Source organism: Mustelus asterias, chromosome 5 (assembly GCF_964213995.1).
Source record: "Mustelus asterias chromosome 5, sMusAst1.hap1.1, whole genome shotgun sequence".
Lineage (NCBI taxonomy): Eukaryota > Metazoa > Chordata > Chondrichthyes > Carcharhiniformes > Triakidae > Mustelus > Mustelus asterias.
This window is the reverse complement of record NC_135805.1, coordinates 89,377,718-89,405,208: the sequence shown is the minus strand read 5'-3', so window position 1 is coordinate 89,405,208 and position 27,491 is coordinate 89,377,718. Positions and strand designations below refer to the sequence as shown.

The 27,491-nt window shown below is 42.3% G+C and overlaps 1 protein-coding gene across 4 annotated transcripts in view; it reads right to left on the bottom strand.

The window, feature by feature from the left end:
- The window catches only part of dtnba (dystrobrevin, beta a), a 279,394-nt gene that overhangs the window by 35,936 nt on the left and 215,967 nt on the right, over positions 1 to 27,491 (bottom strand). For 2 of the 4 annotated variants that reach the window (XM_078213016.1, XM_078213017.1), the window contains exons 10-11: positions 16,566 to 16,725; positions 11,184 to 11,273 (exon numbers count right to left, since the gene is read on the bottom strand). In XM_078213016.1, coding sequence (XP_078069142.1) covers positions 11,184 to 11,273; positions 16,566 to 16,725 — 250 coding nt within the window. The remainder of the gene's footprint in view (positions 1 to 11,183; positions 11,274 to 16,565; positions 16,726 to 27,491) is intronic. The other 2 variants (XM_078213018.1, XM_078213019.1) reach the window with 1 other exon arrangement.

Genomic DNA, 27,491 nt, shown 5'->3' with positions numbered 1-27,491 from the left:
GAGGCCAGACTTTTATTTTTATTCTTTCATGGGATGTGAGCATTGCTGGCTAGACCAGCATTTATTGCCCATTTCGAATTGCCCCAAGAAAGTTGGAATGAGCCGCCATTTTGAACCGCTGCAGTCCATGTGGTGCAGGTACAGTCATGGTGCTGATAGGGAGGGGGTTCCAGGATGTTGACCCAGCAACAGTAGTGGATTGGTGATATATTTCCAAGTCAGCATAGTGTGTAGCTTGGAGTGCAACTTGCAGGTTGTCCTGTTCTCATGAACCCAGTCTCCTTGTCCTTCTAGGTCATGGAGGTTGTGGGTTTAGAAGGTGCTGTCAAAGGAGCCTTGTTGAGTTGCCCTGGTGCAGCTTGTAGATTGAACATGCTTCTGTCAATGTGTATTGATGGTGAAAGGAGTGCCAATCAAGCAGACTGCATTATCCTGGATGGTTTTGAACTTCTTGACTTGTTGGAGCTGCACATATCCATGCAAGTGAAGAGTATTCCATCACACTCCTGACTTGAGCCATGTAAATGGCTGACAGGCTTTGGGGAGTCGGGAGGCAAGTTACTCACCACAGGATTCCTAGCCTTTGATCTGCTCTTGTAGCCACCGTACTTATACTAGTCCAGTTCAGTTTCTGGTCAGTGGTAACTTCCAGGATGTTAATTGTGGAGGATTCAGCAGTGGTTTTTTAAAAATTCATTCATGGGACAATGGCGTCACGGACTGGCCAGCATTTATTGCCCAACCCTAGTTGCCCAAGGGCAGTTGAGTGTCAACCACGTTACTGTGGCTCTGGAGTCACGTGTAGGCCAGACCAGGTAAAGACGGCACATTTCCTTCCCTAAAGAACATTAGTGAATCAGATGGGTTTTTCTGACAATCAACACAGGCTTCCTGGTCATCAGTAGATTCTTAATTCCAGATTTTTTTTATTGAATTCAAATTCCACCATCTGCCAAGGTGGGATTTGAACCTGGGTTCGCAGAACATTTGCTGAGTTTCTGGATTAATAGTCTAGCGATAATACCACTCAGCCATCGCCTCCCCAAATGGTAATGCCATTGAGTGTCAAGAAGCAATGGTTAGATCCTCTCTTGTTGGAGATGGTCATTGCCTGGTACTTGTGTGGCACCATGTTATTTCCACTTATCAGAGCAAGTGTAAATATTATACAGGTCTTGTTGCATTCGGACACAGACTGCTTCAGTATCTGAGGAATCTTTAATGTAAACATTTGAGAAATTCTGAACTTATGATGGAAGGAAGGGCGTAGATAAGGTAGTTGCAGATAGTTGGGCCGAGGACACTACCCTGAGAAATCCCTGCAGTGATGTACCAAGGCCGAGATGATCGACCTCCAACAAACACAAACATCTTCCTTTGTAATAGGTATGGCATCAACCAACGGAGAGATTTCCCCAATACCGGTCAAGTCAAATTTTGTTCAGGCTCCTTGATGCCACACTTGGTCAATGTTACCTTGGGGCAGCACGGTGGCACAATGGTTAGCACTGCTGCCTCACAGCACCAGGGACTCGGGTTCGATTCCCGGCTTGGGTCACTGTGCGGGGTTTGCATGTTCTCCCCTTGTCTGCATGGGTTTCCTCCTAGTGCTCCGGTTTCCTCCCAGAGTCTGAAAGACGTGCTGGTTAGGTGAATTAGCCATGCCAAATTCTCCCTTGGTGCACCCAAATAGATGCCGGAATGTGGCGACTAGGGGATTTTCACAGTAACTTCACTGCACTATTAATGTAAGTCTACTTGTGACTAATAAATAAACTTTAGTTTTACTTTACTTTATGTCAAGGGCAGTAACTCTCACCTCACCTTGAGTTCAGCCCCTTCATTCATGTTTGGACGAAGGCTGTAATGAGATAAGGAGCTGTGTAGCCCTGGCGCAACACATACCGAGTAACAGTGAACAGTGAGTAAGTGCCACTGAACAGCACTGTCAAGGACGACTTCCATCACTTTGCTGATGATCAAGAGTCGACAATGGGGCAGTAATTGGCTGGATTGGATTCTGCTTTTGTGGACAGAACATAACTGGGCAATTTAAACATTGCTGTAGCTGTACTGGAACAGCTTGACTTGAGGCGTGGCAAGTTCTGGAGCACAAGTCTGCAGTACTGTTGCCGGAAAATTGTCAGGGCCCAGAGCCTTTGGAGCATCGTGTTTCCTGATATCACGTGGAGTGAATTGAATTGGCTGAAGTGTGGCATCGGTAATGTTGGGGACCTCAGAGGAGGCTGAAATTGAGCATCCACTTGACAGTTCTGGCTGAAGATTGTTGCAAATTCTTCAGCCTTGCCTTTTGCACTGATGTGCTGGGTTTCCCTTCCATTAATAATACGGATATTTGTGAATTCTCCTGCTCCTGTTGTCTGTTTAATTGTCCAACACCATCCACAAATGGATGTGACAAGACTGTAGAGCTTTGATCTGATCCATTGGTTGTGGAATTGCTTGGCTCTGTCTTTTATTTGCTGCATGTGAAAATGGAACTTTGTTTCCACAAGTACTGTGCAGTGGTCACTTGTGCCAATACTGTCACGGACAGATGCTTCTGTAACAGGTAGATTGGTGAGCACAAAACAAAATCTGGTTCACTCTAGCGCATTGGGAAAGGTTATCTGCCATCCTTATCCGGATCTATGATTCCAGAAGATCAGCAATGTGGTTGACTTTTAAATGCCCTTGGAAAATGTCCAGTGAGCCACCAGCTTCTCAAGGACAATTAGTGATGGACAATAAATCCAGCCATGCCAATGATGTCCACACTCCATGAATAACTGACATTAAAATCAAGGATACTTTTAAGTAAAGAAGCTGGCAGATCTGTCTCCATGGCAAAGTGGGTATATTTTTATAATTCTTAAATCTAAAACGAGAAGGTAAACAGCTCCAAAGGCCAAACATCAGCTGGATTCAAAGCAACAAGAAAACATGCTACTCTCTAGAGGTTTTCATCTCACTTTGGGTTTACAGCCGAGTAAATATAAATACCAAGCCAAGACGCTTGTCAAGCATATATCCTGAAAGGCTTTGCAATCGCCTAGCAACCGGATGTCACTCGATTCATACAAAATATATTTTTGGAATTTGAAGCTGGACAAAAAAGGAATCAGCTGCTAACAACATTTCGAACCAGTCTGCGTCAAAGTGGAACAGAAACAGAACAGCTCAATCTTTAATGCAAACAACATTCAGAACCAGTTTAAATGGGGTCACTCTTGATGCAGACGTAAATGGTGCTTAATTAGCACGACTAAAACATCACTTTCACAGCATGACAAATGTACTGAATGACTAATTAATTGCAGCTAGTACAAAGGTAACAAATATTAGAAATAGCACACTTGAAGTGTCATCAAATGAGCAACAGAATCACATGAATCATGTCGGAACACATCAGAGAGTTGATGACATGATACGTCACCGTGATTGAGCTGATCTGAGAGACTCTCCGCCATTTCCAAACCAAGAAAAAGATTTGATACACATCTTTACATGACATTGCCTTTCCAAGTGTATGTGTATGTGGTACAATTCGTTAAATTATAGTATGATTTACATTAAGTTGTCACTTTCATTAATGAGACAGACTTTTCAAAAAAAAACAAAGGAAAATGTTTTAAAAATAACTGGAAGACAGTTCCATAAAACTGCTATTTTTAGATGAAAGAATGACTATTTTTGAAACAAATGATCCAGTTACTGGTTTGGCATTTGTATCTGTTTTCGAACATGGGAAGTAGCAGCACCGTGCTTTATTGCAGGCTTTGCTATTGTTATTGAGGCAAAGCAGAATTTTACACATAGATAGAACATAGAACAGTACAGCACAGAACAGGCCCTTCGGCCCACGATGTTGTGCCGAGCTTTATCTGAAACCAAGATCAAGCTATCCCACTCCCTATCATCCTGGTGTGCTCCATGTGCCTATCCAATAACCGCTTAAATGTTTCTAAAGTGTCTGACTCCACTATCACTGCAGGCAGTCCATTCCACACCCCAACCACTCTCTGCGTAAAGAACCTACCTCTGATATCCTTCCTATATCTCCCACCATGAACCCTATAGTTATGCCCCCTTGTAATAGCTCCATCCACCCGAGGAAATTGTCTTTGAACGCTCACTCTATCTATCCCCTTCATCATTTTATAAACCTCTATTAAGTCTCCCCTCAGCCTCCTCCGCTCCAGAGAGAACAGCCCTAGCTCCCTCAACCTTTCCTCATAAGACCTACCCTCCAAACCAGGCGGCATCCTGGTAAATCTCCTCTGCACTCTTTCCAGCGCTTCCACATCCTTCTTATAGTGAGGTGACCAGAACTGCACACAATATTCCAAATGTGGTCTCACCAAGGTCCTGTACAGTTGCAGCATAACCCCACGGCTCTTAAACTCCAACCCCCTGTTAATAAAAGCTAACACACTGTAGGCCTTCTTCACAGCTCTATCCACTTGACTGGCAACCTTTAGAGATCTGTGGATATGGACCCCAAGATCTCTCTGTTCCTCCACAGTCTTCAGAACCCTACCTTTGACCCTGTAATCCACATTTAAATTAGTCCTACCAAAATGAATCACCTCACATTTATCAGGGTTAAACTCCATTTGCCATTTTTCAGCCCAGCTTTGCATCCTATCTATGTCTCTTTGCAGCCTACAACAGCCCTCCACCTCATCCACTACTCCACCAATCTTGGTGTCATCAGCAAATTTACTGATCCACCCTTCAGCCCCCTCCTCTAAGTCATTAATAAAAATCACAAAGAGCAGAGGACCAAGCACTGATCCCTGTGGCACTCCGCTCGCAACCTGCCTCCAGTCTGAAAATTTTCTATCCACCACCACCCTCCGTCTTCGATCAGACAGCCAGTTACCTATCCAACCGGCCAACTTTCCCTCTATCCCACACCTCCTTACTTTCATCATAAGCCGACCATGGGGGACCTTATCAAATGCCTTACTAAAATCCATGTATATGACATCAACTGCCCTACCTTCATCAACACACTTAGTTACCTCCATACAAGTAAGCTTGTCTCCACGGAGCTTAGATCAAATGTCCAAATGGTGGTTACATTTTTTAATTTAATAATTCCCTGCCAATATAAAAAAAAATTAACCTTCCTGGAGAACTTAAGATGGTTCCACCACTGGTTGCAATTACATTGCAGTAGATGAGAAGGTAATGTAGTGTGAAACTGGAGCGGGTAGTTTTCAAATCTCATACCAGTTGCTGGGACTCATCAGATTTGAGATTTTGATGTTTAGTTACAATGCAGTTTTTGTGCCAATGATGTGAAACCTTGTTGCTTTAACATAATAACTGGACCATAACATTTTATGTAACACTGAAGCTTTGACCTTTAGAGATGATACAGAATGTGGATTGTTGATAATTTGATACAACTGGTGCCTTAAACTGACACTTGGCTAGATTTATGGGTGCGGATGTCAACCCACAATACTAAGTTTCAGGAAACCTGTTGAACACCTCGAGTTGTTGATATCTGTCAGATGACATTTCAGCATTTGTCGATGAGTATCCAATTTTCCACTGTGCCAACTTTCAAAAGGGTCAATTATTGTATTGACAGCAAGACATTTTATTAGGTCTGGTCCATAATGTGCCCTTTAAATCAAGATGGCAAATCAATGTCCGCAATGCATCCGCAGCCAGGAAGGTAAACAATGTACAAGAAAAGATTGTCAGGACATGTGGGTGGCTGCGCTCCAGTTCCCAGTCTGCTCTTTTTTAAAAGAAACACGTTGGCTAATAAGAGGAAGTCCAATTAATATCTGATATTTTTATGCACAGCTGTTTCTCATTGCCACTTCCTCCTTCAGTTGAGATATTGGCATAGTCTGGATGCCAGATTTGTTTATAACTGCCATCAAATCATTGCTTTCATTCTAGAGGCTGGAATTTGAATTCTAACCAAGATGCACTCTCAGCTAATGTTCTGGGGACGTGAGTTTGAATCCCGCCACAGCGGATGGTGGAATTTGAATTCAATAAAAAATAGCTGGAATTAAAAATCTATTGATGACCATGAAATCATTGTTGATTGTCAGAAAAACCCATCTAGTTCACTAATGTCCTTTAGGGAAGGAAATCTGCCATCCTTACCTGATATGGTCTACATGTGACTCCAGAGCCACAGCAATGTGGTTGACTCTCAACTGCCGTCTGAAACAAGGACGATGGCCACATCCCACAAATGAATAAAAAGCAAATTCCAACATTGCTGGAATTATCAGTCATTTCAGTAGACATGAAATTGCAGACAAAGACCATCAATGAGGACAATATCTGAAAATAGAGCTTGGCTAGCATCACCATCATAATTTACTAATTTGGAGCTGTTTAAGTATTTCTCGTCAGAACATATGAAACATAGAAAATAGAAGCAGGCAAAGGCCATTCAGCCGTTCGAGACTGCTCAGCCATTCATTTTGATCATTGCTGCTCATCAAATTCAGTATCTGGATCCCCCTCCCCTCGTATCTCTTGATCCCTTTAGCCCCAAGAAGTATGTCTAATTTTTTCTTGAAATCACACATTTTGGCCTCAACTACTTTCTGTGGTACTGAATTTCACAGATTCACCACTCTCTGGGTGAAGAAATAGCTCCTCACCTCAGTCATAAAAGGTTTAAGGCTTATCCTCAAACTATAACCCTTAGTTATGTACTCCCGACCATCAGGAACATTCTTTCTGAATCTACCCTGTCTAATCGGTTAAAATTTTCTAAGTTTCTATAAGATTCCATCTCACTCTTTTAAACTCCAATGAATACAATCCTAACCGACTTAGTCTCTCCTCATATTGCAGACTTGCCATCCCAGAAATCAGCCTGGAAAGCCTTCACTGCACTCCCTCTATAGCAAGGACATTCTTCCTCAGAGAAGGACACCAAAACTGCACACAATACTCCAGGTGTAGCCTCAGCAACACCCTACACAATTGCAGTAATATGCCTATTCCCATACACAAATCCCCTCGCTATGACGGTCAATATACCATTTGCCATCGCCTGCTGTATCTGTGTGCTTACTTTCAGCGACTGTTGCACGAGGACACCAAGATCTCGCTGAGTAACTGCTTCTCTCAATTTACACCCATTTAAATAATAATTTGCCTTCCTATTATTGCTACTGAAGTGGATAACCTCACATTATACTGCATCTGCCATGCATATACCCACTTACACTGCCTCTCCAAATCATGCTGAAGATTCTCTGCATCCTCCTGAGAGCTCACCCTCCCACCCAACTTTGTATCATCTACAAACTTGGAGACAATACATTTAGTTTCCTCTTCCAATCATCAATACATAATGTGAACAGTTGGGGTCCCAGCACAGATTTCTGCGGTACTCCACTAGTCACTGCCTGCCAATCAGGAAAAGACCCATTTATGCCACTTCTTGGCTTCCAATTGGCTTTCTTTCCAACTCAAGACACTACCAGCAATTCCATGTGCTTTAATTTTACATAGTAGTCTGCTATATGAGACCATGTTGAAAGACTTCTAAAAGTCTAAATGAACCATATCCACCAGTTCTCCTTGGTCAATTCTCCTAATTACATCTTCAAAGAATTCCAATAGATTAGTCAAGCATGATTTCGCCTTTGTAAATCTGTGCTGACTTTGTATGATTATACCACTGCCTTCCAAATGCTGAGCTATGAAATCCTTGATAATAGACTCTAGCAGCTTCCCCAGGACTGATTTTAGGCTTACTGGTCCTATAGTTCCCTATTTGCTCCCTACCTCCTTTCTTGAATAGTGGGCTTATATTAGCTATCCTCCAATCTGCAGCAACCAGTCCAGAGTCCAAAGAATTTTGCAAAGTGACCACCAATAGATCTATTATTTCCAGGGCCACTTCCTTAAGTACTCTGGGATGAAGATTATCAGGCGGCAGAGATTCATCCACCTTCAATCCCATCAATTTCCCCAAAACCATTTCTCTAACACTGATTTCCTTCAGCTCCTCACTAAAACTTGTTTCTCTCAGCACTTCTGGTATATTGCTTCAAAGGAAGACAGGAATAAAGTGTGAATTTAATTCCTCGGCCATTTTTTTATTCCCTTTCATGAATTCTCCCATTTCTGACTATAAGGGGCCTACATTCATTTTTATTAATCTTTTTCTCTTTACATACCTATGAAAGTTTTACAGTCAGTTTTAATGTTCTCTGCTGGCTTACTTTCATACTCTATTTTCCCCTTCTTAATCAATCCCTTGGTCCTCCTTTGGTGAATTTTAGACTGCTCCCAATGCTAAGGTCTATTGTTTTCTCTTGCCAATTTGTAAGCTTCTTCTTTGAATCTGATATTATCTCTAATTTCCCTTGTTTGCCATGGTTTGGCTACAGTTCCCTTACCACTCTTGCGTCAAACAAGAATAAACAACTTCTGGAGGTCACCTATTCGTTCCTTGAATGCCTGCAATTACATGTCCACTTTCCTTCCTTTCAGTAATGATTCCCAGTCCATCATGGCCAATTCACCAGAACATCTCGGGAGAGTCCACTGAAGTTCACAGGATTCAGACCTTGCAAATGCAACAACAACAAAATCTTTGGCATAGAAAATTGCTTCATCGAGGGCAAAAATATTCTGGTGCTTGGTCTCTGTGGCAAGGTTGGAAGAGCTGATTGAAAACTAAGTTAACGTAGACAATTGCCTGGTGGCTTTTAACGTTTGGGGAGAAGAGACAGAAAACCCCAAAGTGTAGGACTAAGGCAGCTTAAGAATGAATCCTTGAAAACTCTGGAAATGCCATATGGGTTAAACCATTGTGGGAGATGCAAGGACTGCATCAGAACAGTTGACGTGGTACATGCAAGAGAAGACCTTCGGAGATAGATTGAGGAAGACGCTATAGTTGATCATCACAAATGCTTTGGATATATTGAACCAAGTTTGATTAACATCGAATATTCTTTACAAGGAGGGACAATGCCTTTCAACTGCAGTCGCACATGAAGGTTGATGAATTTGAGTGGTCCAGTGATGTTCTGAAAGATAAAGGTCCAAAGCAATCGAAAATGGGGTGTTTGGTTGATCACTGATGGGGCTGCAGCTATTGGCCTCATATTTTCAGTTGCAATCTTGGTCAAACTGTTAGCCTTCATTGTCATTACTCTGTTGAATTGACAGTAACCTCTGGGGTTCCCATATGTGCAGCTGAAGTCAGAAATTGCTGTCAGTTATACTACTATCCTCCACAAGCTGTGCTCCTAAATTTGCAATCAATCCAAAATTAGTGGTTCGACTTCAACTTTAAATTTCTCTGCACTATTCTCACTATAAAACTATAAAAAGTAAAGCCTGATTTAATAAAGTATAACTGACTTTTTAACTTTTTACTCAGTGACATTACTGTGAACAACCTCTCTGACCTTTATATCTGGAGTTTAAATTTACTTATTGTCACAAGTAGGCTTACATTAATGCTGCAATGTCGTTACTGTGAAAATCCCCTAGTCGCCACACTCCGGCACCTGTTCAGGTGCACTGAGGGAGAATTTAGCAAAGCCAATGCATCTAACCAGCATGTCTTTTGGACTGTGGGAGGAAGCGGAGCACCCGGAGGAAACCCACACAGACACGGAGAGAACATGTGACTCGGCACAAACAGGGACCCAAGCCGGGAATCAAACCCAGGTTCCTGGCGCTGTGAGGCACTGTGCCATCGTGCTGCCCATTGTCACTCCCTCCATTCCATGCTGAACTCCACAGAATTTCAAAACAAAGCAAATAATTTCTATCCCAGTTTGTCTTAAAGTTTATTCTATTTCATCTTCTAGCTTAATCCCACGAGCCTCTCCCAATCTTTATTTAACTCCGTGCAAAATGATAATCGTGCTTTCCTGCAGTTTTATCTGTGAGAATTCTTCAATCTGATTGGTTGTTCAACCTGTTTGATGTTCCTGGATGCTTGGGGATCTCCCCTTAGAATAAAACAGATGCCAGAATAGGGGCAATTGACAGCACAGAGCCTGCTGATTCCTTCTGGTCAGTTGTGTCCAAGATCAGTGGTGTGTGCTGTCCAGATCATTGTTACTACAATACGCTAGTATTACAGGTCAGTTCAGCTGTCATGTGCAAGATGGGACTCGGGGCAAACCTGTGTTAAAGAGCCTGTAAATGGAATGTTGGCATGGTATTTGTTCTAGAATAGATAGTGTCAAACTAAATTTGGAAACCTATTTTCTTGCTGTATTGTTGCAGGTTTACTTCTAGCTGCTTAATATTTTCAAGAAGCGCCAGGGCCAATTTGAGTTCATTCACCAAAATCTTAATTTGGCTTAATTGAGACAATTGTCAGAGTGCCATTTCCCTTTAAAACAAGAGTCGTAACTAAGGCTAGACAGTAAGGATTTTCCTTTACATGTGCTGCCATTGGGCACATCCTGTCACGGAATCCCTCATAGAATCCCTACAGTGCAGAAGGAGGCCATTTGGCCCATCGAGACTGCACCAACTCTCTGACAGAGAATCTTACCCAGGCTCTCTCCCCCACCCGATTCCCGTAACCTCACACAGTTACCACGGTTAATTCATCTAACCTACACATTTTGGGACACAAAGGGGCAACTGTACCACAGCCAATCCACCTAACCTGCACATCTTTGGACTGTCGGAGGAAACTGGAGCACCTGGGAGGAAACCCATGCAGACACAGGGAGAATGTGCAAACTCCATACAGACAATCACCCAAGGCCAGAATTGGAACTTGGGTCCCGAGTGCTGTTAGGTAGCAGTGCTAACCACTGTGTGCCTTCTTTAAAAACAAAAGATGTCTTGAGAGAGGATTCTGATTTTATTTATTGTGGGATGTGGATATTCATCTTTGTTGACAGTTTGAAAGGTTAAAAAGCTGTGTCTCACCATAAGGAATGGCTAAAGATCCATTTCCGTACCAGGAGAGTTGGGAGGCACATCAATGTTCCTCACAATCTCGAGACTTGCACCAATTGGGATCACAATCTCATTTTATGCAAATAAATGCATCTTAAGGAATCTGCAATCAAATCTTTCTAAAAAAACATCCTAATTGGACTGAAGATGAAGCCCACAAACATACCATTTAGTTAAATCTTCAGGTTAGCTGGAGAATTAGCCCAGGTTCCATGGTCAGTTTCAACCTATGCCCCTACCTGAATGAAGCTCCTTGACCAGCGAGGACATTGTGTTTGTAATGGAGTCAGCTGCCACCAGCAAATCATTTCGTAGGTTTCTGCGGGCTCCTGTACAAAATGAAAAAAAATCTGCAGGTTCAGGCTGGTGTACAACCTATTTCACTCAAAGGATTTTCTGTGCAGTAGGAGATTACCATCAGAATTTCTACAGGATGGAACCTGAAGACTAACTTGAATGTCCCAAGACGGGATGGTATAGTGGGATGTAATGGGATAGGATGGTATAGTGGGATGGGATGTGATGGGATGGATTGGTTTAGTGGGATGGGATGGGATGGTACAGTGGAATGGGATGGGATGGTGTAGTGGGATGGGATGGGATGGTGTATTGGGATGAGATGCTATAGTGGGGTGCGATGGGATGGTGTATTGGAAAGGGGTGGGATGGGATGGGATGCTTCAGTGGGATAGGATGGGATGGTGTAGTGGGATAGGATGGGATGGTGTAGTGGGATGGGATGAGATGGTGTATTAGAAAGGGGTGGGGTGGGATGGGCTGGGATGCTGTAGTGGGATGGGCTGGGATGCTACAGTGGGCAGGGACGCTACAGTGGGCAGGGACGCTACAGTGGGCAGGGACGCTACAGTGGGCAGGGACGCTACAGTGGGCAGGGACGCTACAGTGGGCAGGGACGCTACAGTGGGCAGGGACGCTACAGTGGGCAGGGACGCTACAGTGGGCAGGGATGCTACAGTGGGCAGGGATGCTACAGTGGGATGGGATGGGACGGGATGCTGTAGTGGGACGGGATGGGATGGTGTAGTGGGAAGGGATGGTACAGTGCCATGGAATGGGATGGTTTAGTAGAAAGGGGTGGGAAGGAATGGTATGGTGGGATGGCACGGGGACGGGTTGGCCAGGGGGCGGGTTGGCCAGGATGCGGGCGGGGGGGGGGGGGCGGGATGGTGTGGGGGCGGGATGGTTTCGGGGGCGGGATGGTTTTGGGGGCAGGATGGTTTCGGGGCGGGATGGTTTCGGGGGCGGGATGGTATAGTCGTATAGTCTCATCCTTGCTTTGAAATCCATCCATAGCTTCTTCTCTCTCTATCTCTGTAATCTACTGCTGCCATCTAAATCTCAGCACTCTGCTCATGATGCCCTCACACACAGCCCAGATGTTAACTTTTTAAAAATTCATTTGTCGTCCATGGGCGTTGCTGGCTGGCCAGCATTTATTGCCCCATCATTGGCTGTACCTTCAGCTGCCTTGACCTTAAGCTCTGGAATTCCCTCCTTTCTTTTAATGGGGCCCATAATGCTACCCTTTGGACCAAGCTTTTGGCACCAACACCTCCTTACGTGGTATGTTGTCAAAGCTTGTCCCATTACACCCTGCAAAGGTATATTTGAAACTGCCACAGATCTGCAAGTTGTTGTTATAATAGGATAAGGTGTGGAGGGAGTATGGATAATCTTATGATCTTAAAATAATTACTGATGTTGGAAAAACTTGTCTCACTGCACTAATACTCCCAAAACAAACATCAGTTAGCAATTGAAGTATTCGTTTAAGGTCTCCTGGTGGCTCAGCTGTTAAGTTCACTCAGTTGTTGCAGACACTATTTCTGGTGGACAGTGTAATCAAACCTCAATTTAATTCACTCAATAATCCATCTGAAACACTTTCAGCAGGAGGCACAGACGAGTGAATGAGACCAAGAACTTTGGCTGATTTTTGTTTCCCAGCTTCTGAGCTCAAGGGACAAGTGTAGTTCTTCAGTTGTTTTTCTTTAGCAGAGACAAGGTCTGGACTGGTCTCGATTGCTTAGAATTGTATTCTAAGGATAGGCCTTTCTCCAATGACTCATTTACCAACAGCATCCATTCACATTAAAAGCATACGGTGGCACAGTGGTTAGTGCTGCTGCCTCACAGCACCAGGGACTTGGGTTCGATTCCTGTCTTGGGTCACTGTCTGTGTGGAGTCTGCACATTCTCCCTGTGTCTGCGTGGGTTTCCTCCAAGTGCTCCGGTTTCCTTCCACAGTCCGAAAGATGTGCTGGTTAGGTGCATTGGCCGTGCCAAATACTCCCTCAGTGTACCTGAACAGGCGCTGGAGTGTGGCGACTGGGGGATTTTCACAGTAACTTCATTGCAGTGTTAATGTAAGCCTACTTATGACACTAATAAATAAACTTTAACTTTAAACTTAAATTACAGATGGGCAAACCTTGTCCGTCATATTGGAGAAAGCGGATGCTGCATTAATGGATTGATTTCTGCTTTATTCTGTTCCTTTTTATTAGTTTGTGTCATCAGTATTTCTCTTTTAAACATTCTTTTCTTGGGAAAACAATGGAGACAGAGCTTTTCACTAATTGTTACCTTAAACTAAGGCCCTTTGCGCTCAGCATTTCAAAGGTCTTAACAGTGACTGTAATGTTCTTTGCTCCAGTTAAAACAACATAACCTGACCAAAATTAAATTTCAGTAAGTACAGGAAGAAAGATTTGTGAAATATTCTATTGATCAATCTCACTGGTGTGACAAGTTGAATAAGTAAAATATTCCCTCATTCAAAAGATTTATACTGCTGCATGTGTATGTGACATTTAACATTGTCGGAACTTAAGTCTTCTATCATAGAGGATATTAATGAGCCATTGAAATGTGTGTTTTGTTTTGTTTTCATAGAACATATCCTGTAACCAAAATAAATCCAACCTGATCAATTCTTGCTTCTTCTGAACATTCAAAGTGCTGGAAGGTCTTACTACTTGGTGCCACTAAACATTTACCAACCAGAAACTGCTTACCAATGATCAGTTCAGGTTCCCTTAGATTCACTCTGCTCTGGATTTAATCAACTCCTGGGCACAATGCTGACTGTCAGAGGAAAGATGATAGTTGCTGCCCTCAACATCAAGAGAATAACTGAATGAGTAGACTATCAGGGAACATTAGCAGAAGTGAGCTGAATAGCGTCAAAGCGTAAAAACCCCTCCTGCAGCTGGAGTCACACAAAGGAAGATAGCTGTGATTGTTGGAAGCAAGTCAAATAATACATTTCAGCTCTCCCCTCGACTGTTAACAGTTGAGTCTCGCCCAGTTCCTCAAACTCAAGATCTTGAGGGCCTGCAATAACCAGAAGGTAAACTATACCAGGAATACCAACACTGTTGATAAAGGCACATGCTGGGTATTATGCTTTAAATAGTGGTTAAGTGGTGCGTCCAGATACCCTCTACAAAGTTGAAGTCAGGAGTGTGAAGGAATACATAATTTCCCCAGACGTGTATAGTTACAAAACTCAGAAAGCTCAAATTCATGCAGAATTGGTGCCATTGGCAGCTGTATGTATCATTCACAGATATTGAACCAAGGTTCAACAGCACCTTCCTCACTTGCAACCTGTACCAGCAAGGATACGAGCAGTGATATCGTGAGAACATCATCACATTCAAGTTTACCTCCAAGTCACACACCATCCTGACTTTCACATACATTGTTCTTCCACTGCTCCTTGGGCCAGTTCCCTAGAATTTCCCATGTTGCACCATTGTAGAAGCAATTTCACATCAAGGACTGCAGTGGTTCAGGATGAACTACCTTTTCAGGGCAGCTAGCGATGGACAATAAATTCAGCATTGCCCACCTCCCGAGAACAAATTTAAGAAAACAGAGTCATTGAAGTTTACAGTATGGAAACAGGCCTTTTGGCCCAAATTGTCCATGTCAGTTTTTACCACTAAGCTATTCCCAATTGCCTCCATTTGGCCCATATCCTTTTATACTCATTTTACCCATGTAACTGTCTAAATGCTTTTTAAAAGACAAAATTATACCTGCCTCTTCCACTATCTCTAGCAGCTCGTTCCAACCACTAATCACCCTGTGTGTGAAAAAATTGCCCCTCAACCCTTCTGTGTCTTTCCACTCTCACCTTGAACCTATGCCCTTTGGTTTTAGACTCTCTTACTTTTGGGAAAGGATGTTGACTATCTATCTGCCTTATCTATGCCCCTCATTTTTTTATAGACCTTTATAAGATCATCCCTAAGCCTCCTACGCTCAAGGGAAAAATGTTCCAGCCTAGCAATCTCTCTTTATAACTCAAAATATCAAGTCCCGGTAGCATCCTAGTAAATTTATTCTGCACTTTTTCTAGTTCAATAATATCCTTTCTATAATAGGGTGACCAGAACTGTACACAGTATTCCAAGTGTGGCCTTACCAATGTCTTGTACAACTTCAACAAGACATCCCAACTCCTGTATTCAATGTTCTGACCAATAAAACCAAGCATGCCAAATGCCTTCTTCACCACCCTGTCCACCTGTGACTCCACTTTCAAGGAGCTATGAACCTGTACTCCTGGATCTCTTTGCTTTATAACTCTCCCCAAAGCCCTACCATTAACTGGTAGGTCCTGCCCTGATTCGATCTACCAAAATGCATCACCTCACATTTATCTAAATTAAATTCCATCTGCCATTCATCAGCTCATTGGCCCAATTGATCAAGATCCCATTGCAATCCTAGAAAACCTTCTTCACAGTCCACTATGCCACCAATCTTGGTGTCATCTGCAAACTTACTAACCATGCCTCCTAAATTCTCATCCAAATCATTAATATAAATGACAAATAACAGTGGACCCAACACCTATCCCTGAGGCACACCACTGGTCACAAGTCTCCAGTTTGAAAGACATCTTGATATATAATGGCCAATATAAATATTTATTACTTCTCACAGATTGCGTAGAGAGCATAATATAAAAAAGACAAGGCAATAGTGATTTTGTACAGTCAGCTATTATATATCCTGACCAAGACGTCAAGATATCAACTATCGTTCCAGTTACAGTCGTTTTTCCCTCCACCTCTATAGACCAAGTCAAACCACTCCAAGAAAGGTAACAGTTTTCTTTGACTAATGCCCATTAAGGCCAATGAGTCAACAACTAAACAGTACTTGATTATAGGAGCTGTCAGATCACAGTGCACCAAGCGATTATGCAAATACTTTGGACAATCTTTGATAGCATTACATTTATTGCTCCCTTTTAGGATTCTGATATGCCACACACGTCTTAAAAAGAAATAAACTGCTTTTGTGGCACATTCTTGCACACTGGTGGTCCTCTTGCAAGATCACAGTTAAGACATATTTGAAGTCCCAAATTCTCCTATTTCCATGTATAACTGACTTTGGCAGGTTTTTTGCTTTTACAGATATGAGATAAAAAGTTACCTCCTTACAAATCAGCAATTAAGATACAGTATGAAAAACACTTACTTCTGCAATTCTTCATAGTAAAGTATATACAAATGGAATAATGAAAGGACAACGCTGACTAATACAGGCAACTACGATTTGCTGAAATTATCACTTACCCTGTGCAAAAGCTTCCTGCACATCTCCTCCAACCCCGGACAATGAGTCTTGAGGACCATGGGTTGGTGTGGAGCAAGCAGAAGTTGACCGAACGGGCATTGGCATGGGACGGCTGGCACTATGGCTAGGCGATGAACGAGGCGAACCAGCTGCTTGAGCCTGCACAATGAGAAAAATAGAACAATGTCAATTTCAAAGCCAGTTTGTGACACTTTATGAATAAAATGGAAGAGGTTATGTCATCCTTTCCGAAAACAACTCGTCAAAATTTCAGCCAATGTCACTGCAAAGAAAACACAATACGTGATGACTATTTTCATCCTTCAACCAAAGTGGACTCATTAAAATGACACTGCAGAGCTTGTCAGACATTACTTGTCACTAGTTCTCAATATTCTTGGTGTGCAAAAGAGCAAAAAGATCCATTTGGATGTATTTTGTAAGAAGTATAATGAGCGAAGCGCTATTGCTGCTGATGGTTACTTCATCTGACTTGCAGAAACACAGATTCAGCAAAAACTTGGAAACTACCTCTTCATCCAACCGCATCACTTACTGGAATGAGCACCATTCCACAAGTGGAGCACCTGACCCCCAACTTCAAGAAAGGTCAGTCACCTGACTCGTGTTGTACATATTGATTATTTATGATAAAAACCTAGTTTCACTAATCATGTCTGCATGCTAAATACCTCGAAACAACATCGCCCATGTTCCAGTAAAACATTAGGAAAACCCTGCCTTTTCTAATTCTGGCACCCATCTCCCCCTTTTGGCCTCACATTTCAGTGTTCTGGTGCAGTAAGGTTTTGTTACTCTTTAGCATTTGAAGCACAATCATCAGAGCTAAGAAGTCCATTAATTCTGTTTGTGGAACCAGGCTAATAGCCTTTCTTAGGCATTAATAGAACCACAGAAAAAGCAATTGCAGGGCTGTCTCATGGCAACGGCCTGAAAGACCCACTTTGTCAATATATTCTCTGCCTCAGGCATATGGAAATAGGCCAGGTAGCAGATGGCTAGCGGGTACAATTAGTCTCATTTTGCTGTGGCAGGCTGAAAAGGAGTAGCTAATAATTCCGCTCACCTTTCACCGGGAGTACTGACAGACTTAACAGTTACTTGTTGCTGCTAAACACTGTTGCCAATTGGACTTGTTTGTCAGGAGGTGATCACAATGTGCAGAAGACTTTAAAGGTATAAACAGAGGTGACCTATTGTCTTAAGCAATCTGGTTATTAATAATTCTTAGGCAGTCACAGCATCACTTTTGTATAATAAAAGAGAGATTTGCAGCTTCTGAAAAGCTGTTGAAAACTATTTATACTAAGTATGGTAATCACTTATAGCAAACCCCAATCACTTTACAAAGAAGAGTTATTACTGAAAACACTTCATGTTAATCCACCACTCAAATTGATCATTGCATTTGAAAAAAAAGAAAACAAACTGCTCTGATGTGAAGTAAATGGTTGTTTACAAAGTCCAGGCATAACTACTGCACTAAAACATTCCACAGTCAACTAGGGACTCTTCCCCAATAATCTAGATTAAGGATTTTGGAACACAGGTTCTTTGTAGAAAGTTACTACACCAAGGACAGAAGATGTAGCAGCAGTTGTCACATAGCAATTGCAAAATTAACAAAACAATTAAAAATATATCTGCACACATTAGGCTGAATAATTAATTGAATGTTGGCATCTGTAATCTACCCGAGGAGCTTTCATCTTGAACTGTTTGAGCTTTGTTGATAGATCAGCTGAATCTCACAGTTGAACCCATAATCACTCTTCGGTATCTATCACTTCTGGTAATTTTCAGTGGGAGGCATTATCTGTGCAATAACTGGCATGCTGACTTCTATCAGAATAGTGAGATGGCACCACAATTGATCACAGTCCTTCAGGTCAAGATGTGAAAAATCAATCAGGATTTTTGTTCAAGTTAGCCATCTCTAGCTGAAAAGATCAAGCACGGGAATTAGCTTTGATCCTTGCCTCCCCATAACAAACAACATTTTGAATCTCACTGATTTGGAATCCTAAATCCTGCAAATTCCTCTCCAATACACATACCATCCTGACTTGGAACGCTATTGCCAGTCCTTCACTTGTCACTGGGGCAAAATCTTGGAACTCCCTTTCCAACAACATGGTGGGTGTTATAAAACATGCACTGCAGTGGTTCAAGGAAACAGCTCCCCCATCACCTTCACGAGGGCAGTGGGGATTGGGTAATAAATGCTGGCCAAACTAGTGATGCCCATGTCCCATATCGGAATTTTAAAAAATGAAGAATGAGCTGTTCAGATGACATACTGGAGATTGGCTAATGCTAAATAATTTACTTTTTCCCAACAATTTGTACCTGCAAATTAAAGATTAAGTGACATGAGCTTAGATTAGTTTGTGATTATTTTGAGGTGCAGTCCAGGGTTTAGCATTATGTCCCTCATGGCAGGCTGGTGCAAAAGGTTAAATCACTCGGGATCAAGGTTGAAATAGCTGGATGGATTCAGAACTGGCTTGACCATAGAAGACAGAGGGTAGCGGTGGAAGGGTGTTTTTCTGAATGGAGTTCTGTAACTAGTGGTGCTCCACAGGGACCTCTGTGCTGCTGGACCTCTGCTGTTTGTAATATATATAAATGACTTGGAAGAAAACGTAGCTGGTCTGATTAGCAAGTTTGCGGATGATACTAAGATTGCTGGAGTTGCGGATAGTGATGAAGATTGTCAGAGAATACAGCAGAATATCGATAGGCTGAAAAACTGGGCGGAAAAATGGCAGATGGAATTTAATCCGGACAAATATGAGGTGATGCATTTTGGTAGATCCAATTCAGGTGGGAAATATAAAATAAATGGCAGAACCATCAGGAGCGTAGACACACAGAGAAATCTGGGAGTACAGGTCCACAGATCCTTAAAAGTGGAAAAGATCCTTAACAAGTGGAAAAGGTGGTGAAGAAAGCCTATGGCATGCTTGCCTCCATCGGCCAGGGCATTGAGTATAAAAGTTGGCAAATTATGTTACAGTTATATAAAACGTTGGTTAGGCCACATTTGGAATACTGTGTCTAATTCTGGTTGCCACACTGCCGAAAGGATGTGAAGGCTTTGCAGGGAGCACAGAAAAGGTTTACCAGGATGTTGCCTGGTATGGAGGATAATATTTATGAGGAGACATTGGATAAACTGCGATTGTTCTCCCTGGAAAGACGAAGGCTGAGGGGCGTCCAGATAGAAGTTTATAAAATTATGAGGGGCACAGATAGGGTGAACAGTTGGAAGATTTTTCCCAGGGCAGAAGGGGGCACAAGTTCAAGGTAAGGGAGGAAAGGTTCAGTGGAGATGTGCGGGGCATGTGTTTTACACAGAGGGTGGTGGGGATCTGGAATGCACTGCCAAATGAGGTGGTTGAGGCAGGCACGTTGGACTTGGTGGGCCGAACGGCCTGTTCCTATGCTGTTCTGTTCTTTGTTTTTTGATCAATGCAGCACTGAGGATGCACTACATCATTTGGCCTGCCATCCTTCAGATACAATGCTAAATCAAGGCAAAGGCCTACTATTCCAGTGGTTTAGATCAATATTAAAGATCCCAAGGTACAATTTGAGGAAGAACGGGTACTCTCCTGGTGTCTTAGCAACATGTTTCTTCAACCGAGACTGCTGAAAGCAGTTTTCAACTGGTTCACGCATCTCAGCAGTGTTTGTAAAAATATTGTTATTTGCAAAATGCGTGCCACATTTGCCTACATACAAAAATGATTGAACTTCAAAATAATCCATGATATGGGAAGCACTCTGTAATAAAAGAGAAGACACCAAGGTGGTCATTTGAGCTGGCATGCCAAATATCCATGCCACATTCACTGACCAAAGTGAATCTGCTATGCAGAGCTCAAGTTTGAACTCTCATGGGAGTCAAATAATATGCTACATGGACATTCTGAGAGCTTCATTTAGGAGATTTGATATTGATTTCTGAGTTCTGGGAGAGGATCGCTGGGCCTGGCGCAACCAAATAATAAATGGTATGGCTTCATTTGAAAGCAAGTCATAGAGGCAGGGAAAATACAAGATGACGAAATCCCAAGCCAGCAACTTGTCCAAACCTCAATCATCTGCAGTATCCTGCTCTACTTGCAGCAGAAATTTCTGGGTATTGATCAATCTTAGCAGTCACCTATATACCGAGGTAAGGTAAGCAGGTAATTAAGAAGGCAAATGGAATTTTGTCCTTCATTGCTAGAGGGATGGAGTTTAAAAACAGCGAGGTTATGTTGCAGCTGTATAAGGCGCTGGTGAGGCTACACCTGGAGTACTGTGTACAGGTTTGGTCTCCTTACTTGAGAAAGGATATTCTGGCACTGAAGAGGTTGCAGAGGAGATTCACTAGGTTGGTTCCGGAGTTGAGAGGGTTGGCTTATGAGGAGAGACCGAGTAGACTGGGACTATACTCAGAAAAATGAGGGGAGATCTTATAGAAACATATAAGATTATGAAGGGAATAGATAAGATAGAAGCAGGGAGGTTGTTTCCCCTGGCATTTCTACTGGAAACTAGAACTGGTCTCAAAGTAAGAGAAGCAGATTTAGGACTGAGTTGAGGAGGAACTTCTTCACAAAAGGTTGTGAATCTGTGGAATTCCCTGCCCAGTGAAGCAGTTGAGGCTAACTCATTGAATGTTTTTAAGGCAAGGATAGATAAATTTTTGAACAGTAAAGAAATCAAGGATTATGGTGTGTGGGTGGGTAAGTGGAGCTGAGTCCACAAAAGATCAGCCATGATCGTATTGAATGGCGGTGCAGGCTTGAGGGGCCAGATGGCCTACTCCTGCTCCAAGTTCTTGTGTTCTGATGTTCCCTTTGAAATCCTACCAAACACCCCAGGCGATGAACATGGTCATCTTCAACTCAAAGGACAAATAGCTACTACTGAAATGCCAATCTTCCTTAAATTTATTGAACATCCTTTGACATAACAAAACATTCCAAAAGGCACTTCAATGAGGGATTATTTGGACATAGTTGAGGGTCACAGTTATCAAGTATTTGGATTCAAAGTGATCTACTATCTGCTTGATTTGTATGGTGGCTCCGTAAATAGGATTTCTAACACTATTTGGTTCCCATGTAGAAGTGAAAAATTATGAGCTTTTAAGGAGTGGGAAACAGACCCAGAAATGTCATTCAAGGAGGCACTTTGTAAATGGAGATTGGCACATTTACATCAGTGTACAATGGTACCTCCTTACTTCACCACCTTGAAAGGTAAAAAGATAGTCAGAGTAATTTTTTAAATCTAACATGTTGAAAAATAAACTGCAGCATATGTATTTTTGATGGAACATTTTGCTCTGATTCCTTCCTTATTTTATACTTTTATTGTTTGTACTGTAAATTCTAAAACTAACATTATGCATGAATTGTGCAGGCTTACCATCTCAAACATCAATAACCTCACTTCAAAATAACATGGAGGTTTCTGCATTATTTCAAGATACGCCATTGTTCGTAGTTTAGGTTATCATCAGAGAACTTCCTGCTTAAGCAAGCAATGATGATCCACAAAAACTAGGTTGTGTTCCACCTAAGAGGTCTTGGATCGATTGGCCCAACCAGAATATCAAACCAGATTTTCACACTTTAATTGTTAAATTAATTGTTTACAGGCTGCAGTGCTCAATCTAACTGTCAAGGCAAGTTAAAACAAAAAGCCAACGTGTAACTCCAACATCTTGAAGCCTTCACATCTTAAATCAAAACCAGCTCTTTTTATGGGTACGGATCTGCTACAATTGCATTGTGAACACAAACATGAAGCCACTCAAGCTTTATTGTCTGTTGCATAGTGACCTGCTGTTGTGTGAACTTTCTGGCAACCGTTGTCCAAATAATCAGTTTTGCCAACTGTTATTGGAGGATACGTGCATAACATGAATGCTAAAGTAGGATTCATTTGCCTTTTGTTTTTGGAGTTGGAGCTTAACGAGGGGGTTAAATACCTCAAGTTGTCATTCTTCATTTTCCCCAACTAATAGCAGTGAACGTGCAGACACCTATCACTAGTTAACTTTGCAATATCAGTCAATACAAGATACAGAGAATCATAGAATCCTACGGTGCAGAAGAACCCATCGAGTCTGCACCGACCACAATCCCACCCAGGCCCTATCCCTATTACCCCAATCATTTACCCGAGCTAGTCCTCCTGACTCTAAGGGGCAATTTAGCATGGCCAATCCACCTAACACGCACATCTTTGGACTGTGGGAGGAAACCGGAGCACCCAGAGGAAACCCACGCAGACATGGGGAAAATGTGCAAACTCCACACAGAGAGTGACCCAGAAATGTTATTCTAGGAGGCACGTTGTAAATGGAGATTGGCACATTTACAGGAGTGTACAATGGTACCTCCTTACTTTAGATTTACATTAGATTTAAAAAATTACTCTGGCTATCTTTATACCTTTCAAGGTGGTGAAGTAAGGAGGTACCAAAAGCCAGGAATCAAACCCAGGTCCCTGGCGCTGTGAGATAGCAGTGCTAACTACTGTGCCACCGTGCCACATAAAAACAACACATGAAATTTGAAGACATCATTGTTACTTCTTTCAAAACTTTTAAAGGCATGGTGGCTGGGACGTCAGGGTTGAACTTCCATGCAGATTCTCCCACATCCACTGTAATTTTATTTTGCTCAGATTCCATGCTTTCTCTGTCAAGAGAACACTGGACAAGGAGAAGAAGCCTCGAAATTCACCCCCATTGCGTTCAAACTTAGAGGGATCTTCATCCAATCAGGATTGGCTTTTAGAAATGCTAAGATTAAGAGTTAATTATCAACAGTCTATGATTATTAACTATGTTTTTGGGCAGAAATGGTATGATTGGAATTATTCAATGGCAGTATTTTGAACATGGATAGCCACATAGATGGGTGAATGTCAAATGGTTACTACCATTGTGTCCTCTGATGAGTTCAGTGCTAAACATAGAGGTTTGGAAGGTGGTGAGAAATATAGAAATCTGGTAACATTTCAAAGAATTTAAAAAAGAGGTTGGACCAGCTGTGTCACATGGAGATGGTGGTGGTGGGCTGGGGGTTGTAGGGAAGAGAGGGAGAAAAACATACAAAATAATTCCAATACAAGAGTGTAAGAATGGTAAATATGTCAAGAGGATGTTAGAGAAACGCAACAACCATAACTTATACTTATAAGCAGCTTCTAACATAGTAAAATGTCCTAAGGCGCTTCACAGAAGCATTATCAAACAAAAGTTGACATGGACCATGAGAGGAAATATTAGGTTAATTGATCTGAAGCATGGTGAAAGAGATGGGTTTTAAAAAGCATCTTAAAGGAGGGGAGAGAGGTTGACAAGTGAGGCAATTTAGGAAGGGAGGCCAGCATTGAGCGCCCAGGCAGCTGAAGGCATGGGCTGCTTCTCCTGGAGCGATTAAAATTGGGAATGTGCAAAGGACCAGAATTGGAGGAATGCAGAGGTGACGGAGGGTTGTGGACTGGAAGAAGTTAGAGATAGGAAAGAATGAGACCATGAAGAGATTTGAAAACAAGGATGATAATGTTAAAATTGAGGCACTGCCAGACCAGGGTCCAAACTGATCAATGAGCAATGGGGTGTTAGGGGAACAGCCCCTGGTGCAAGATAGGGTTTTGGGTGTGCTCCAGAGTGGAAGATGGGAGGTTAGCCAGGAGTGGGTTGGAATTGTCAATAAGGCACTGTTCTTTATGCTCAGTTAATTGGAGGGAACTGGTCATTTAAAACATAATCACACAGCTTCTTCTTACAGAAACAACTTTATATTTCCAAATAAAAAAATAGAAATGTAAACATCAAAGGGATTTCTGATGGCCTGTAAGGTAAATGAATAAATTAGTAGGTGGTAGTTAAAGCTGGGTTTTGACCTGTAGACAACACTTTAGTTATCTCGGCAGGGTGGCACTGCTTTCTGGTCTTCCACTCCTTCAATGAATGGATAGTTCTAACAAGTTTAATTAGTAGTAAATTAAAACAATGTGGCATACAGTGAGGTTTCAGTGAGGAATGCATCAAGAGAAAAATCTCAAACATCATTGATGTTTTAACGACATCATAAATTCCATCGTTTAAAATAGTTAATCACTAAACAGGAAAAAAAACTGCAGCTTGGATAGCGAGATTTACATTATTTCAACATTGAATGTATTTGAGAATTGGCATAGGAATGGTTTTGGGAGGATTTTTTGTTTCTCTATTCATCAGCAAGACATTTGTACAGAAAAATACTGTTTGAGGTCAACATCTGTGAAAAGTATTACAACATTTAGACAATCAAAAGGTTGCAAAGATTTGAAAGAATGGGCGGGATTATCCAACCGTTTTTGCCAGAGATGAAAGGTGCGAACAACAGGAAACACGTTGATAGCAGTGGGACAGGAAGATCCCACCGCCAGCCAATGGCAGGCCACCTCCGCCATCCCAAAACATGCCACAGAGTTTGCGGGGGGGGGGGGGGGGGGGGCTGTGATCAACCGTATCTGTGTGCTTTTTCCCCGCTCAGTCAGCTGTGATTATGACCAGAACTCCGAAAGTGTCTAATAGTCAGAGTCCTTACGACACAAAGGGCACAATTTAGCCCATTGGGTCTTTGTCAACTCTCAGTAGAGCAATCTAGTCTGTTCCATTCCCCACTCTGTCACCATAGCTATGTCAGTTTAGCTTCCCCAAGTGCCCACTCAGTTTCCTCGTGAAATCATTGATTGTTCCTTTTTCCACCACCTGGAGTAAGTTCCAGGTTATTACCACTGGCTGCGTAGGAGTTCTTCCTCCCATCCCCCTGCATCTCTTGGCTGAAACCTTAAATCTATGTCCTCTGGTCTTTGCATGGTCAGCTGTTGTGAACAGCTTTTCTTTGTCTACTTTATCTAACTCTGTCTCAATCTTGTACATCTCTATCATATCTCCTATGAACACCAGCTTCTCCAACCAACCTGGCTCTGGAATGATTCTGATAAATCTTCTCAGCACCCTCTTTAAGGACCCTCACATCCTTCCTTACCTGAACTGAACACAATTCTCTACCTGCGGCCATGCTAGAGCTTTTCCAAGCTGTATTCAATATCTTTATTTGTGAAGCCAAGATTTCATATGATTTGCTAATTGTTCTGTCAGTACATCCTACCACCTTCAAGGATCTGTGTAAATGAACCCCAAGGTCCTTCTGTCCCTGTATGCTTTTCACAACTGTGCCATTAAGGTTATGTTGACTACTCCTATCCCTTCTCCCAAAATGTATCACCTCACGCTTCTCATTTTAAATTCCATCTGCCATTTATCTGTCCAATCTGCTAGCCTGCTGCAATCGATTGGTATTATCCTCACTCCCTGACACACGTCCATGTTTAGTATCACCAGCAAATTAAAAATAAACACTCTGTATTTCAATTTCTAAGTATTTGATATATATCAACAAAACAGTGGGCTTTGCTATCCAGTCTAAAAAGTGAACAGGCAGTTCCTTCAACATCTAGCAGCAGAAATGCTTACAGAAATGGCCATTTGGCCAAATGAGAGGCGATGAGCACAATCCCCCATGTTCTGCATCTTTTCATTGTTTAACTAATGCTTTGACTTCTCCCCAAACTGAACCTGACGGCAGTGCATCTCTGCGCGCCAAACTGTGCATGTTCACTGAATTCATTTCTGAAAATTGCATTCTCACCCTTCCCACCCAGTTAACAAGCTCTTCGAAGAATTTAATGGGCCTTTAATTGGAGGCGAGCTGGTTCACCACCCTACTCACCGGCACTCCCTTTGAAAATTGGAGTGCATCCCAGACATTTCAGGTTCTCGACACACCCTCCAGGAACATGATTTTCAAATTGCACTCACACCCATTCCTGACACTGCTGGCAATTGAAAATCTGGCCCATTGTATTTGGCCTGGTTTTCACTTGAAGAAATCACCTGACATGTATTTTACAACATCTTCTTTAGTTTCATCACATTTCCTTTCTCCCTCGCCATTCAAGGAGTCCTGGCCTTGGTTTTTGTATCTTCCATCCTTTTAGAATGCACCTAACCTTTACCTGAAGCATCTCCTCCTTAAAGATCACCCATTGTTCTGTTATCAATTTTCTTTTCAGTCTTTGATTCTATTTTTCCCTGGCTCATTTCCCTTTCATCCCAATGATAGCCTTCTTCCAATTTAGAAACTCTACTTTAGATTGTTTATTGCTCTTCTCCATTATTAATCTAAGCATTATGATACAATGATCACTCTTACCCAAGTGTTAGCCCCCTCACACTTGGTTCACGTGGCCCACCTCATTACTCTATAGGTCTTGCACCTCTCCTTGATCTGCTGGCAGATTTGATTCTCTCTATTCTCTCCCTCTCACATACATCATTGAGCATCCAATAGAATACTCCCAGTAGTGGAATCACTCTTTTTGTTTCTCAACTCTAACCAGACAGAGTTGGTCCTTGCCCCTCAACGATATCCCCTTTTCCCAACACCATAATGTCTTTAAGGTGTCCCTTTAAGGTGTGAGGGGCAAGGTTTAAAGGAGATGTACGAGGCATTTTTTGTTTTTTTACACAGAGGGTGCTGGGTGCCTGGAACTCGCTGCCGGGGGAGGTAGTGGAAGCGGATATGATAATGACTTTTAAGGGGCGTCTTGACAAATACATGAATAGGATGGGAATAGAGGGATAAGGTCCTCGGAAGGATAGGGGGTTTTAGTTCAGTCAGGCAGCATAGTCGGTGCAGGTTTGGAGGTTGAAGGGCCTGTTCCTGTGTTGTAATTTTCTTTGTTTTTTGTCTTCTCTAGTCAATTCGGCCACCTCATCCCTCTTTACTCATTCCTGATCTTTTCTGAATTCTTTCTATATCTGAATATTATGCACA